This window comes from Grammomys surdaster, unplaced genomic scaffold, assembly GCF_004785775.1.
Source record: "Grammomys surdaster isolate TR1022 unplaced genomic scaffold, NIH_TR_1.0 806, whole genome shotgun sequence".
NCBI lineage: Eukaryota > Metazoa > Chordata > Mammalia > Rodentia > Muridae > Grammomys > Grammomys surdaster.
Window position 1 is genome coordinate 1,650,941 of NW_021605225.1, and position 13,747 is coordinate 1,664,687.

Consider the following 13,747-nt stretch of genomic DNA (forward strand, 5'->3'; position numbering starts at 1 on the left):
AGAGAAGAGAGAAGAGAGAAGAGAGAAGAGAGAAGAGAGAAGAGAGAGAGAGAGAGAGAGAGAGAGAGAGAGAGAGGAACAAAAATGAACTATGGAGATGAGGGGACAGAAGCTTGGATCTGGGTGACTTGTTCCATCCCACAAAATAGTATGGAGTCAGAGAGAATGGTTCTCTCTGCTCTCTTGTTGGTGTTTCTGTGGCCCTCCTTCCTGCAGTGCTACTCTGTCCTAGTTTCCAGAGCAGCACTTGGAAGACACTGTTGGGCATATTTCAGGATCTGGATTCTTTGTTCTTTCAGCAATTGACTTGAATTCCACCCTTGTTCTGCTTACCTGGAGTAGGGGTCTCTGCTCATGGCAACTGTGTGGCTGGCTGCCCCCTCCCCTCGCTACCCTTTTGTTAAAAGTGGTGCTGAGGATTGAACCCAGAATCTTTCATGCTGGGCAAGCACTCTCTCACAGAGTGATTTCCCTGATCTCTTTCCTCTTCTGACTCACTCAGCTTTTGTAGATCAGGCAGTGAACTGAAGATACATCCCTGCCTCTGGAGAGAACACAATGCTTGCTTGTCTGGTGTCATTTCTCCTTGGCAAGCGGCACTGACTTGCCCTCAGCACTGCTCCCTGTCACACTAATTGCTGGGCTGTGCTAACCTGTATGACCCTTTGAGCTACCCCCAGAACCTGCATTTCATGTCTTCATTTTCTTGTCATCCTGTCCCAGCCTTAGCTCTGACCTCAGTCCTCCTCTGTTCCTGCTGGGCCTCATCTCTGAGGCATCATTGACTCTACTCAGCTCGACTTTTCCATTTCACTGATGAGTCACCTTTCTCAAATCTAGGATCTTCACTCCATTGGCTACAGTAGTTCTGATTCTGTCCTGCTGGGTCCTATTAGTACTGACTATAAGGAACATATTTGGTTTCTTGTTCTCTCTGATCTTAGTGGGGCGGAGGGGTTTGTCTGTCCTCTCCCAAGGGAAGTAATTCAAATGGACAGAGCTTGTTGACTCTGAATGGTGAAGCTGATCACCTGGAGACAAGTTGTAATTATTAAAGTACAACAGTTTTAGAGGGGACATAATAATTAGCTTTTTATTGTCTGTACAATTAGAGTCGGTAGTAGTGTGATTTATCCACAAACCGTGGCAATGTTTTGAGTATCAGGCTTGATTATGAGATTTGAGGATGAGCTTACTTGTAATATAATTAAATAAACAGTACAATCTACCATGTCACAAACATGTGTGGTTAACATGGAAGTCTCTACAAGACAAAATCGAGAACAGGTATGACAGGAGAAGAAATGGATTTGTTTTAAAGACAGAAACACAATTCTTGTTCAAGCTACTTGAATGGAAATACACCCAATAAATCACTGTGTCCTGATTACATAGCAAACACACTCTATAAAAAAAAATGTAACTGCAGTATTTCTCATAATATTAAGAGAAAACCCAGAACAGGCAAAAGTGCTTTAATAATAGAAGAACTGCTGAATAAATCACCACGTGTCCTCTAAGGTGCCTGTGAACTTGAAAGTCTTCACAAGTATGAGTTTGTTTACTAAGAGATTAAAATGCTTCAACCTAACAACCAAGCTCTTGTTTCTTTGGTGGGAGAATGTGACATGTTGGCCTATGGTAGGTACAATGAATTGGCATTCTGGCTTAGGTTAGGGATTTAGGTATTTATTCCTTGCCACTAACAGGAAAATATGGCCTAGTTTTTAATCACCTCTTTCCCAATAATGAAGTGAGACCCACTGTAGGGAACGAATTTTAAAGTAAAGATGATTGAGAAGTAGGTAGTTTCTATTTTCCAAGGGGGAACAAAAGCCACTGGTGACTTCAGAGAGTATAGAGATTTTAATATTTAGATATCATAGTCTTTGAATATCTACTTGTAATTCCTCAATTTTCTTTTACAGAAACCCTAGGTGGCCTGGACACTGTTCTGAAGATCCCTCCCCACTTGTTGAGGTAAGAAATAGTGACTGTAATGCAGCAGGAACAAAAGTCGCCTTCTGTGGTTTCCTAAAGGCTGGATCACCTTGTTGGTTTATAGTGTTTAAGTGTTGCATAGCTTTTATCTTGCGTTGTTGGCTTGTTTGGTGTGAGCAAAGTAGGATATTTCATGATGGGGGCAAAATGGGGGCTTAATAGATTTTTATCTGTGGAGTGAATGAATGAAGTCAGTGATACTAAGATGAGTGAGCAAAAGGATGCAGCTAGGCAAGAAGAGAAATGACCCAAGCTAATATGAGAGAGGGACATGAAACAAAACCTTGCAGTGAAGCACAGATAACAGTATGTTCTCTGGGAAATGCAGTCAGTCCTACCAGCTGGAGTGGGTTTCCTTTTTCTCCCCAGCCTTAGCAGGACACCTTGCTGATGGCAATCTGAAATCACCTGCAGCAGCTCTGAGACACAAGCCTATTTCTACATCTGATTTGATCCATGATAACTTTGTCTTAGCAATTTCCCATCTCATGTTTCACTGTCACTCTTCTGCTTGATAGAGATAGGCAGAGCTGGTACCAGCCTGGTCTGCTCTGGTGAGCTTTCTAGGATGTGACACCATCATGCCTCCACAGAGAACTGTGAAAATGCCGGTCTGGAGGTACAAGAGAGGATAAGAAACAAGAAACACATCTTTGTGTAACCTGAGTACTTTTTACTTCTTGACTTTCAGCAAACTTGAAGGAGACCTAATCCAGCTATAAGATGACAAATGACAATATCTTTTGATAAGCTACCTTCATTTCACGTAAACACATATAGACAAGATTTCTTATTGTTCACATCATAAAATAACAATGATCTAAGCTGATGCCATGCCAGCGTTTATCACCAACAGTGGTAATACTCATCCATAGATGAATGGACTCACTGAAGGCATCCGCCAACCCTATTCCACTAGAAAACATTTCCAATAACATTGCTTTTTTTTTCATGTTAACAATATTAACATTCTTATAAATAATTGTTATTGTTCTTTAGATCAATCATGTTCATTAATAATGATAGCTCAAACTGAAAGGAAATCGAACACTTTTAAGCCCTATAGTCCCAGAACGTTTTTAAAAACATCATTTTATGCATGCTTTGTTATAAAAAGCATAATACGGAGATTCATAAAAGCCTTTCAATCATTAACTCATATAGTATTTTTAAAAATTCTGTGGGTGAAGTAGAATAGAAATGTGAGTTCAAGGAGAAAAGGAGAAAAATGCAGGACTTTTTATTGTTAAGGGTGGACTTGCTCTCTTATTTTCAGTGGTTTAAAGTAGTTTTCAGGCTGGTGTAGTGTATAGAATTCATTAGATACATTTAAAAGATGATATGTCTTAAATGAAAATTTAAATAATCCCAATATACAACAACTATAACCTTCATAATTAAAATTATACTGGAAAAAACTTAATTTAAAAATACATGGAAACAAAATCTTATTTTTTTTCTTAATAACCATCTAAGCAAAAAAAAAAATCATCATGACCACTGATCTGAAGGGTTTTTCTTTTTCAAACAACACACACACACACACACACACACACACACACACACACACACCAGTACCACCACCACCACCACCACCACCAACAACAACAACCAAATTGTAATAAAAGGTAACTGGTATTTTCGTCATGAGTTGCATGGGAGCACATAAGGTGGAGACAGTACCATTTTATTGGTGCTAAAGACGTGTTTGGTTCTCCTTTGTCCAGTGGTATTTACCTTCATTTCATAGCTAGCTGACCATTTTATATACCCTAGGAGAATTTGAGAATTCATCCTTTGTATATCCAAAGGATGAATTGTGGATGACTATGTCTATAAGAGACTTAACCTAGAATCATCATTACTAGGAGTGTAATTCAAAGTATTTAATCTGATGACAGATATCTGCACCATCATATTTGTATATAGAAGAATCTGCAATATTGTATTTTATGTGCATAGCAAAGACTGCCAAACATTGTTGTGCAGGGCACTGAACCATATGAACAAGATATGTCAGATAGCTCATGTCAGAGACTTTTTATTAACTTGAGTAACTGCTTTTAAAGACCTCTCATACAAATCTGAGTACAAATTAATATGCATGATTTAAGTGATTGGTGAATGCATAGTACATTTTAGGGGAGGCACATCCTAGTGGAAATTAAGGAGTCATCAGGAGACGTTGCCTAGGCAGGAAGGTGTGATGAACACATCCTTTGGACTGTTTCCCAAATGTGTTAGTAGAGGGTCATTTTCATCCTTTTCTTGCCATTAGTTTTACTTTTGACCTTAGAGATGAGCATTCAGGGTCCCTGACTTTCCATATAGTGTCTGAAATCTCCTCCCCTATGTGCCCCACTATCCTCTTCTTGAACTCAAGGTCCTACCTGTGTTTGTGAAAGTTTGAATAAAGCCTATCAACTAAGATTCTATTGCAGTGTCCCTTTACTCAAGAGGCCATCCATAGTGCATGCTATGGATGCTATAGGGTCAGTCACCATCTCCATGTCTTCTCTGCTTTATAAATAAGTTTTTTCTTATTAGTAACTGCATAAAATACTTCTGACCAGGTCAAAATGCCACTCATAGTCACTGATTATATGTAGGTTGTAATGAGAATTTTGGCCTCTTTAAAAACACAGAAATATTATATGAATGTGTTTTCATTTTAAACCCAGGTGTGGGATGTAGGGCTGTTTCATATTGTCCACAGCAGCTGACTATGATTTGCCCCAGGCTCTATCAGGGGCTTGATTTTGACAGGTACAAATAGTTACTGCAAATGTGTAACATTTGTAATTCTGGAAACTCTTCAGAGGGTATATAAATGCTAGGGCCCTGAGAGTTGGCGAGCTGTTCGTGGGTTGTTGGTTGGTTGCTCTTGGTTTGTTAAGTAATCATGTGTAAAGAAGAAACAACAAGAAGAAATTAGATATCCTGATGGCAAGATTAAACTTGCCCCAAGGAACTCAATATCCCAATCAGCAAGAAGCAGTCTAATGATAACTATACCCCTTTCACCTCTATTTTTTCTCTCCCATCTAGTGTGAGGAGGTTGAAAGGGTGGAAGAAAAAAGAACCCACAAGGTAGCCAAATGTCTGGTTACATTGGGATCTACTTTTTAAGCCAATTATTAAAAAGACCTGAAAGTTACCATTAAAGCTATCATTAGTTTGGTCATATCAGAGAGCAAACTAATGGTAGCTTTAATGGTAACTTTCAGAACCAGTGGTAGCCTTAACTAGAAGGAAGTACCTAGCTTAAGCCCCCTTCATAAAGGTGGTGTGCCTTCAACAATGTTTAGCTTCTTGCAAATAACTGTCACCCTTTTCTGGTGACACACGACTACCTAACAAATCACAACCAACAACAACCAACCAACAACCCACCAACAGTTTCCCAACTCTTAGGGTCTTAGCATTTATATTCCCTCTGAAGGCTCCCTAGACTTCCAAATGTCACATACTCACAAGTTCTTATGAGGGCTTGGCTATTCAGATACCTGAATATTCAGATACTCTGTCTTAGCTGAACATTTTAAGACTTTACATTTTCTTTTCTGGGCAGGAGCTTATGCCTGAAACATGGGTCTTTTATTAGGATTTTATTTGTTATTTGTAATGGTTGCTTCTCCCAGATGGGTCTTGATCTATAGGCCATTCCCTGGGGTTGTTCTTGTCAGAGAGACTTTCTCCGTGTCCTCTGCCCCTTAGTACTTTGTCTCTCCATCTGCCCAGTCTCTCTTCTTATCAATGGATTGCAGACTCCATACTTGGGTAGCAGTGAATTTTAACACTCTGTGGGTAAATCTATACAACTATCTAAATAAACCCAGATACCTCAGGACTCTATTAGCTTGGTGGACCTGGCTGATTTTCAGACTTCCAATCCTATCTTGCTTGTCATATTTCCACAGAGATTCTCTTATCTGAGATCAGGCCAAGTTATACAGTTAGGTCTTGTCTTTAAAAGATTTTTAAATTATAATTTTTGGGTTAATCTTGATTTTATGTGGAATATTAAATTTTAGTTTCCCGAGATGTTAGTGATTGTGTTTAAGGCTAGTGTAAAGGTTTTTACCCCCTCTAGGTCTGATCTTGCAATCATGCTACCAGGAAGATTCCACAGCTACTGGGTATCCACTTTCTTGGTCAACCTTCTGCACCCATGTTTAGTAAAACTTCCTGCCCCTTGTAGTGTTTTTAGGCACTTTCCAATTTTTACTACATTTATATCTGAGAGTCACTTCTAAGTTGAAATAAAGCATTCTTGCCATGGGTGATCATGGTGGTTTGAATAGGTTTGGCCCCCGTAGATTCATATGTTTGAATCCTTGACCATAGGGAGTGACACAATTAAGCCTTACTGGAGGAAATGTGGCCTTGTTGGAGAAAGTACATCACTGTGTAGGTGGGCTTTGAGGCCTTCTATTCTCAGGCTCTGCCCAGTATGGAATCTTGTCTTCTCCTGGCTACCTGCAGAATACAGTTTCCTGGCTTCTTTTGGATCAAGATGTAGAACTCTCAGCTCCTCCAGCACTATATCTGTCTGGATGCTAGCATGCTTCCTGTTATAGTGATAATAGACTAAAGCTCTGAAACTGTTTTCAGCCAGCCCAAATTAAATGTTTTTCTTATATAAAAGTTGCCTTGGTCATGATATGTCTTCACATCAATGAAACCCTAAGTCAGTGATCTATATTTTGTATACCAAAGCTGAGACTTGAACAACTGGTCTGTAAGTGCTTGGTTTACAATCCATTGTAATATCCCCTTTGTATGAGGCTCTGAAATAGCGGGACATATTCAAGCTGCTCTCTTCATTAAGACAAGTTGTTGTACGTTGGCTATAGCCTTTCTTTATTATTTTGTTGTCCTTGAAGATTGCTGAGGTCTTTCTTCACCATGGCAGATATAAATGTTCCCTCTCCTCCTAACCTCATTATACTCTTGGTGTAATTCCACCATGGAATTTATCTACCACATCATAAGTTATTTAGGGGTTCAGTGATCAGTTCCTATGATCAAGAGTTCATCATTTTTGTGCCCTCCAGTTTACTGCCCAATGAATCTTTGAGGGATGAAATGCCCTCTCCAAATTTCTCCTTATTCATTCCAGGGACTGTGTGTCTCATCTCCTAGATTCTTTTAAAAAAATATTTTGGGGGAAATCTCCAATAGAATCAAATCTCAGCTCTGGTAATGGACCTTTTAATATCTTACTGAATAAGCATATCTCAAAGAATAGTCTCAGAAATCTCATTGACCCAAGCTAGTATAGATTGAGACCTCTTGCCTTCTACTTGATCCAAAAAAGCCCTGACCAATGCAAGGTGTCTTAGTGGTGGGATGGGAGTGGTAATTGTCAGGACCCTAATCCATATTCCATGCCAGAGAATGCTGACTATAAATTCTTCAGTTCTTAATAGGTCTCAAAGAGAAATTCTTGGCCTCCTGAAGTTTTTTTTTCTTTTAACATTGGCTTATAAGTCAAATACTTCTAGACCAGTTGCTCTAGCCTCAGCTGCTTTGGTATATGAAAGACAGGGCACCTCTGGCAGATACACCTTATTTCAACTTATGAGTGGCTCTAGAATAGAAGTGGGGTGGGGCAAAGACTAGAAAGTGCCCAACCCAATCCCCAACATGAATTCCGTGTGTGGTATTCCTGATTTTGAAGAAGAATAAAGGACCTTGACTCTTATCCTATTAAAATACAGAAGTGTCTTTTCCTTACAGTCCAAGGTACTTATAACGTACTGGTCTAGCTGAGATAAGATTGTCAAGAAAACCCTCAAGCTGTTTTGTTAAAAGGCAACCATTGGTAGTAGCTTTCTGGTTGGCATTATGCAGTACCCCACTGGGGAAAATGCAGCCATTTCTCCGGCTTTAGCTCAGCTTCCATATTACTTTCCTTCTCCATGATTCTTTGGAACCAACATTAGCTTAGTTACCTTCTCCTGCCAAGTTTATTACTGAAAGGACTCTATAGCCTTTCTTCCTGTTTGTTCTTTTGTATCTTCCACACTACCTCTTCCTGAAGCCTTCTGCTTTAGTGTGCCTATTAGGTTCCAACTTACCTTGCAGCTAATATGCTCACACACACGTCTCTCCTTATCTTGTCTTAGGAACCTATTGGTCTTTCATGCAGGGGAAAGAAAGTGTGTTTGTCAGCATTTTTGCTTGGAAAGATCCATCCATCATAGCTCGCCATTCTTTGTATTGTTCCCTTTTCATTGCTTTTGTGCTATGTTGACCTATTTAATTTTAGTCCTATACTTTGAGCCTTGGCGTAACTCCTTCATGGTTCGTGACATATTTTGTTTTGTTTTATTTTTAGTTTTGATTGGGAACACCTACCTGCGTCAACTGGGAAGGACCATGACTTAAAATGGCAACAGAAATCTCTACAGCTACTGTGGGGAGGCAGTTCTGATCCTATCAGTGTAGTCCCTGCTCTTTTCCCCTTTCTTTCTTCTTCTTATATTTGTGTATGCAGGACAATCAGAAGGCTACCTCAGGTGTTGGCTCCCATCTTCCACCTTGTTTGTGACAGTGTCTCTTGTTTTGCCACTGAGTGTGACTGAGTAGCTGGCTCACAAACTTCTGGGGATTCTCATCCTCACCTTGCTCTAGGACTGTCTGGAATCAGAGATACGTGAAACCACTTCTGGCTGTCTGTAGGCTCTGTGGATCTGGACTCTGGTCATTAGTCATGCTTGGGTAGCAAGAAGCTTTACCCACTGATGCATCAACCCCTAGTCTCTGCCTTTCTTATATAGTGAAGAGGTGCTCATTGACTCTTGTCACCTCCCACTATAGAGCAGAGGATGCAGAGGATGCTGGGTAGGATCCCAGGCAAGGCTAGCAGCTCTGATAACTAAAGAGTAAATATTAGCATATGTGTAGGGCAGGAGCATCTACAAGACCCCTGCACTATTCCAGGTAGATTACAGGCAGCTGCACTTCTGGGTAGAAGCCCATTGCCATGGTGTTTCGTCTCATGCCTGCTATCACTTCCTTTTTTCACTGACTCAACTGACTTCTCTTTGTAGAGTCACATAAATGTAAACATGGTTGGGCTTTATTGAGCTCAGCTCTGTTGAGTTTTGCTGGTTTTTTACCAGGAGGAAAATATGTAATAGGAACTTTAAGAACTATTGGTTGTTCTAAGCCTGGCTAATTTTCTGTTTGGGGAGAATTATTAATCTAAGTGGGAAGGGGAATGTGGGGAGACATTGTCTGCTTTGTTGGGGAACAGTGGGAAGCCTTTCAATAAAATCTTGTTCTGAAAAAGTCTAGTACCCCAAAGCAATTTGTGCTAAATAGGTGAGTAAAATGACTTTTCAGTGTTGGGCACAAATGACTCACATGCAAGGACAAAGCATTCAGGGAGGTCTTTAGCCATACTGAAGCTGAAACCTGTCTTCTAAATCAGATCTGACTGCTTCTTTTCCTTTACCACCCCTTTGGAAGATGGAGTATTTCTGTCACCTTTGACTTCACTTATGTGACAACACTAGACACTTTCTAATGTTTAGGCAGCTTCTTCCCTGAATATCTGTCAGTGGCAAACAGGTCCTGATGGTTTCTACATTCTATTTCCCTTCGATAAGCAAAACTGCAATTAGCCTCAATTATAAGTTTTGGCTCATAGCCCAAACTCAAAGCACGTTTTAAAGCAATGCAGTCTTTACTGGTTGAAGCAATAAAGTGCAGATGCCACACAAGCTAAGATGGAGGAATTGTCAGCCTTGGCAAGTATCTTAGGAGGTCAGCAAGTTCTTAGGTGAGAAGCCATGGGTACTCATCCTTTCTTTATAACCAGTGTTTGATGCTTTTGTAACAATTTGTTGTTAGTGGATGCCTTCTTAAAAGGAAATATAACCTCCTGTTGAAAAAAATGTGGATTTTTACTTCTTAACCTTTTTCCTGTCACTTGTATACAGTAAGATTTCTGCTGTGTCAGTTCTCCTATGCTCATTTTTCATAATTAATTGTATAGGTTACTTAGGTCGTTTAGGACAACATCCTTGATTTAATTTCAAAGTGTGCCTCTGAGAACTTGTTTTTATCCATAGAAGTGGGTTCTAATGTGTGTGACACTGAGTCCATCAGTTCCATGTTGTCATTTGTCTTTCTCTTCCTCACTCTTTTGGGCACAGTCTTTTGTAGACATCTGTTACAAAGACTAGAATTATGCCTTGTTTCCTGGGAAATTTTTATTACACATTTTATTTTTATCTTCTTATACTTTTATTTTATTGCATATTTAGATACAGATGAAATGTGTGCGTGTGTATATATGTGTCCATGTGTACTGATGCATGTATGTGCTTGTGCATGCATCTGTATTGGTCTCAGTGTCTTAGTGGTATTGTGTAGTTACAAAAAGGCTTAATGTCTTTTTTCAAGGTGAGTTCAATGTGTTTGATGCCAATCTCACTTTGCCTATTTTAGAGTCTGAGATTGTATTAAAATGTTATTTCTTAATGTGCTCAGTAGGTCACATTTTCCATCTAAGTTTGGGGCATATTAGAACACAAGCTTCCGATTTTCAAACTTAGTTATCATTTTGGGGACCCTATTAGGTGCTATGAATGCTGGCTCAATGAGATAGCCTAAATTCTGAGGTTCAGTGAACCTTAGAGCTAAAGTGGGGAAAGAGACTCAGGACAGCTAGACTCCATAAGTCCCCCTGCTAAGGACTGCAAGGTAATACCTCTTCCATGGTTTAACATACAGGCCCATCTGTCTGTCTAACCCCTCCTTCCCTCTCTTAATGGGAAAAACAAAGATCTAGAGAAATTAATTTCATATGGAAAATTATTTTATAATGAAGCACCATCCGTGAATTTTTTTTCATGGAAAATGTGCTATCTTGCCACTACTAATGAGCACAATATAATGTTCTGATGTGGAAATACGCATTTTCCTACCATGCATCAAGACAAATTTCAGTGCAATCTTTATGGAGCCAGAGCTTTAAAAGAGTGTCCTGTATTCAGACCAAGAGGCAAGACATGAATTATTAGAGTGATCAAGATTTTTGTGTGTGTGTGTGTGTCTGTATGCTTTGCCAGAAAATAGACTTTTCCTCTTCAGAAGGCAGAAGAATCCCCACGATGAAAGGAATTCTGTGAATACCCACTGGGAAAGCCTATGAATTTATGTAATTAAGTAACCCTGACTTCTCCAGACTTCTGCTACCTTGACCCTGGGAAGAGGCTACGGTGACAATTCAAAGCGTTCCAACAGTAAGGTTAAGATGAGCGCAGCTGTAGACTTAGTGAGAGAAGTCTTAGGCAGACTCATTTTTAGGCCATAGCCAAGGAAATGCATCTAGAATATATTATATTTTTTGCTGGAGCAAACTTAGTTTTTCAATCAAATGAAATCCAGAGGAAATCATTATATTTAAAAGATTTTTCCCCCCTCTGACACTATAACTTCTTAGTTGCTTGCTTTCTGTTGTAAACCCAATTTTTTTTTCTATATTTATCAGCTGGGAGAAAACTCTTCAAACACAAAAGGGTTTTTGTATGTAGACCTCAGAGGGAGCTGTGGGGAATAAGCCAGGAAGCTGTGTGCAATGGACACTGTATCACAGAGGTGCAGCCAAAATGGAAAGGGCAGAGAGTGGGGTCTGAGTATAGGGGATCCCATCACCAAGCACTAGAGAAAGCTGCCAGATTTATCACCAGATTTTTAGTTAAACCCTAAGAGAAAGCTAGCTGTGGAAAATAAGACTAGTACCGTGGTATTTGCTAGAAATGTAAACCCTTGCTGGGTTTCAGACAGTGAAATATAGAGATGTAACTTGAAGTCAATGGACTATTCAGCTTCCTTCAATAGTAGTCTATAATCTGTAACCCATGCAAACCTTTTCCTTGACAAATTGCTTTTGGCCAGTGGTTTATCATAACAATGGAAAGCAAATGAAGGTATCTCCATGTCACAATAAAAGAACATGTATGTGTGCTCTAGAAACCCCCAGCTGCAGGAACCACACTCCTTGGTTTAATGTATGATCCAAGACAGTATTCATCCAGGGTGTCCCAGGAACTAAAATGCTGGACACCCCTGGATGAATGTGGCAGCCAAATATCTTGATGGTCTGCTTCCAGTTACTTTTTTTTATTTCCTCTATAGGGTAAGGAATTGGTTCTAGAGTAAATGTTTGACATTTCAGCTCAAACAGGGAGGAGCACTGAGCTGTCTCTGTCATAAATGAGGTATGAGTCTTAGGTGTAGCATATTAATAGTCTCTCTTTCCCCTCAGGCATGTGGATGAATGCACATATGTTTGCATATGTATGAAACAGACTTGCCCCACTTACTTGAATGACCTATTGACTTGTGTTCTGTCCCACTTAAATCCAATACTCACCTCTTTATGGTCACAGTCTCTAATACAATACAACCCATAATACTGAAAGCTACCAGTTACAGTGTGTTAGTCTTTATTGAGACTTGTGCCAGTAACATCACATGTTGTATTGTTCAACTTCACAATGGGTACAATGATTACTCGTATCTGTGTTTTAATGAGAACTCTGAAGCTTAAGTCAGAAAAATCATCAGCTTGAGATCTTGCAACTAAAACGTAGTATAATTTCAGATACAAGTGTGACTGTTGTTGCATTCTGTATGGCCACGAAAATGTTCGATTTCTTTATAAATGGGGCCTAGTTGAAGTATTTAAGTTGCAAATCCATTCCACTGTATAATAGAAAGCCTAGCTAACAGTGTTCCAATAAAATGGTACTTACTTAACTCACGTGACTGGCAGACTACAGGTAGTCTCACAGCACTGGTCCTGATCCCTTGGCTTATCACTGTATTTCCTTCTTTATAGCACAAACATATTCCAGGTAACGTCACTATATCTAAGTCAGAAAGTAGATGGAAAGACAAAAGGCAGAATGACAGTCCCAGATGAACAGACCTAGTTCTTTCAAGAAGGAAGAAGTATTTCCAGAGATGCTGGACATGTAGGACTGTTGGGAAGCTGTAGGCCAGTTATTTGTTAGGCTGTTAGAATCAACTCACTAAGGGTAAGTCACTGAGTCATGATGGCCTGCTAATCACATTTCTGAAAGCAAAGGAAGTCATCCCCATTGTACAAGTAAGGTAACCTGAACTGTGAACTAAGAATCCTAGGGAATTCAAGGGTGTGAGCCAGGACCAGTGGCTCAATGATGTCTCATTTCCATGAGTTCCCATTTCCTGCATGTATCTCAAGTTTCCTTCCAAAGTTCTTTCATGTCTCAGTGCTCACTATAGACATTCAGTAAAGAGCCAAGTCACACACCACGGTTGTATCCTGTGGTTTTTGGCAGGATTACATCATGGATCTCCTAGAGTTGGACTGAAGTCCTTTTTAATAGACCTCCTCCACTTTCCATAGTGCTGTGGCTCTCCTTAGACCTTCCATTTTAAACACAACCAGGAGACTCCTTGCTTGAAACTCCTGGCCTCTAGGTGGATGTTCAAGCTGCTTAGCAGCTCAGCAGAAGAAATCTCTGGTTTTCCAAGGACAACCTAGTAATTTTAGCCTAATCATGATATTGAGTCCTTCTGTGTCCCTGGGAAGGTAAACACTACCAAGTTGTTATGAGGAGTAGCAATGAGTGAATGCTCCATGCACTTGAACATGATTGTTTTCCAAGGTCATTATAACCGTGTTTATGTTCATCACCATCAGGGTAAGGAATGAGACCTGCATATGTATACACATGAA

At 39.8% G+C, this 13,747-nt stretch overlaps 1 protein-coding gene across 1 annotated transcript in view; it reads left to right on the plus strand.

The window, feature by feature from the left end:
* Positions 1–13,747, plus strand: part of Arfgef3 (ARFGEF family member 3) — a 165,077-nt gene that overhangs the window by 7,589 nt on the left and 143,741 nt on the right. The window contains exon 2 of the mRNA XM_028782607.1: positions 1,929–1,980. Within this exon, the coding sequence (XP_028638440.1) occupies positions 1,929–1,980 (52 nt within the window). The remainder of the gene's footprint in view (positions 1–1,928; positions 1,981–13,747) is intronic.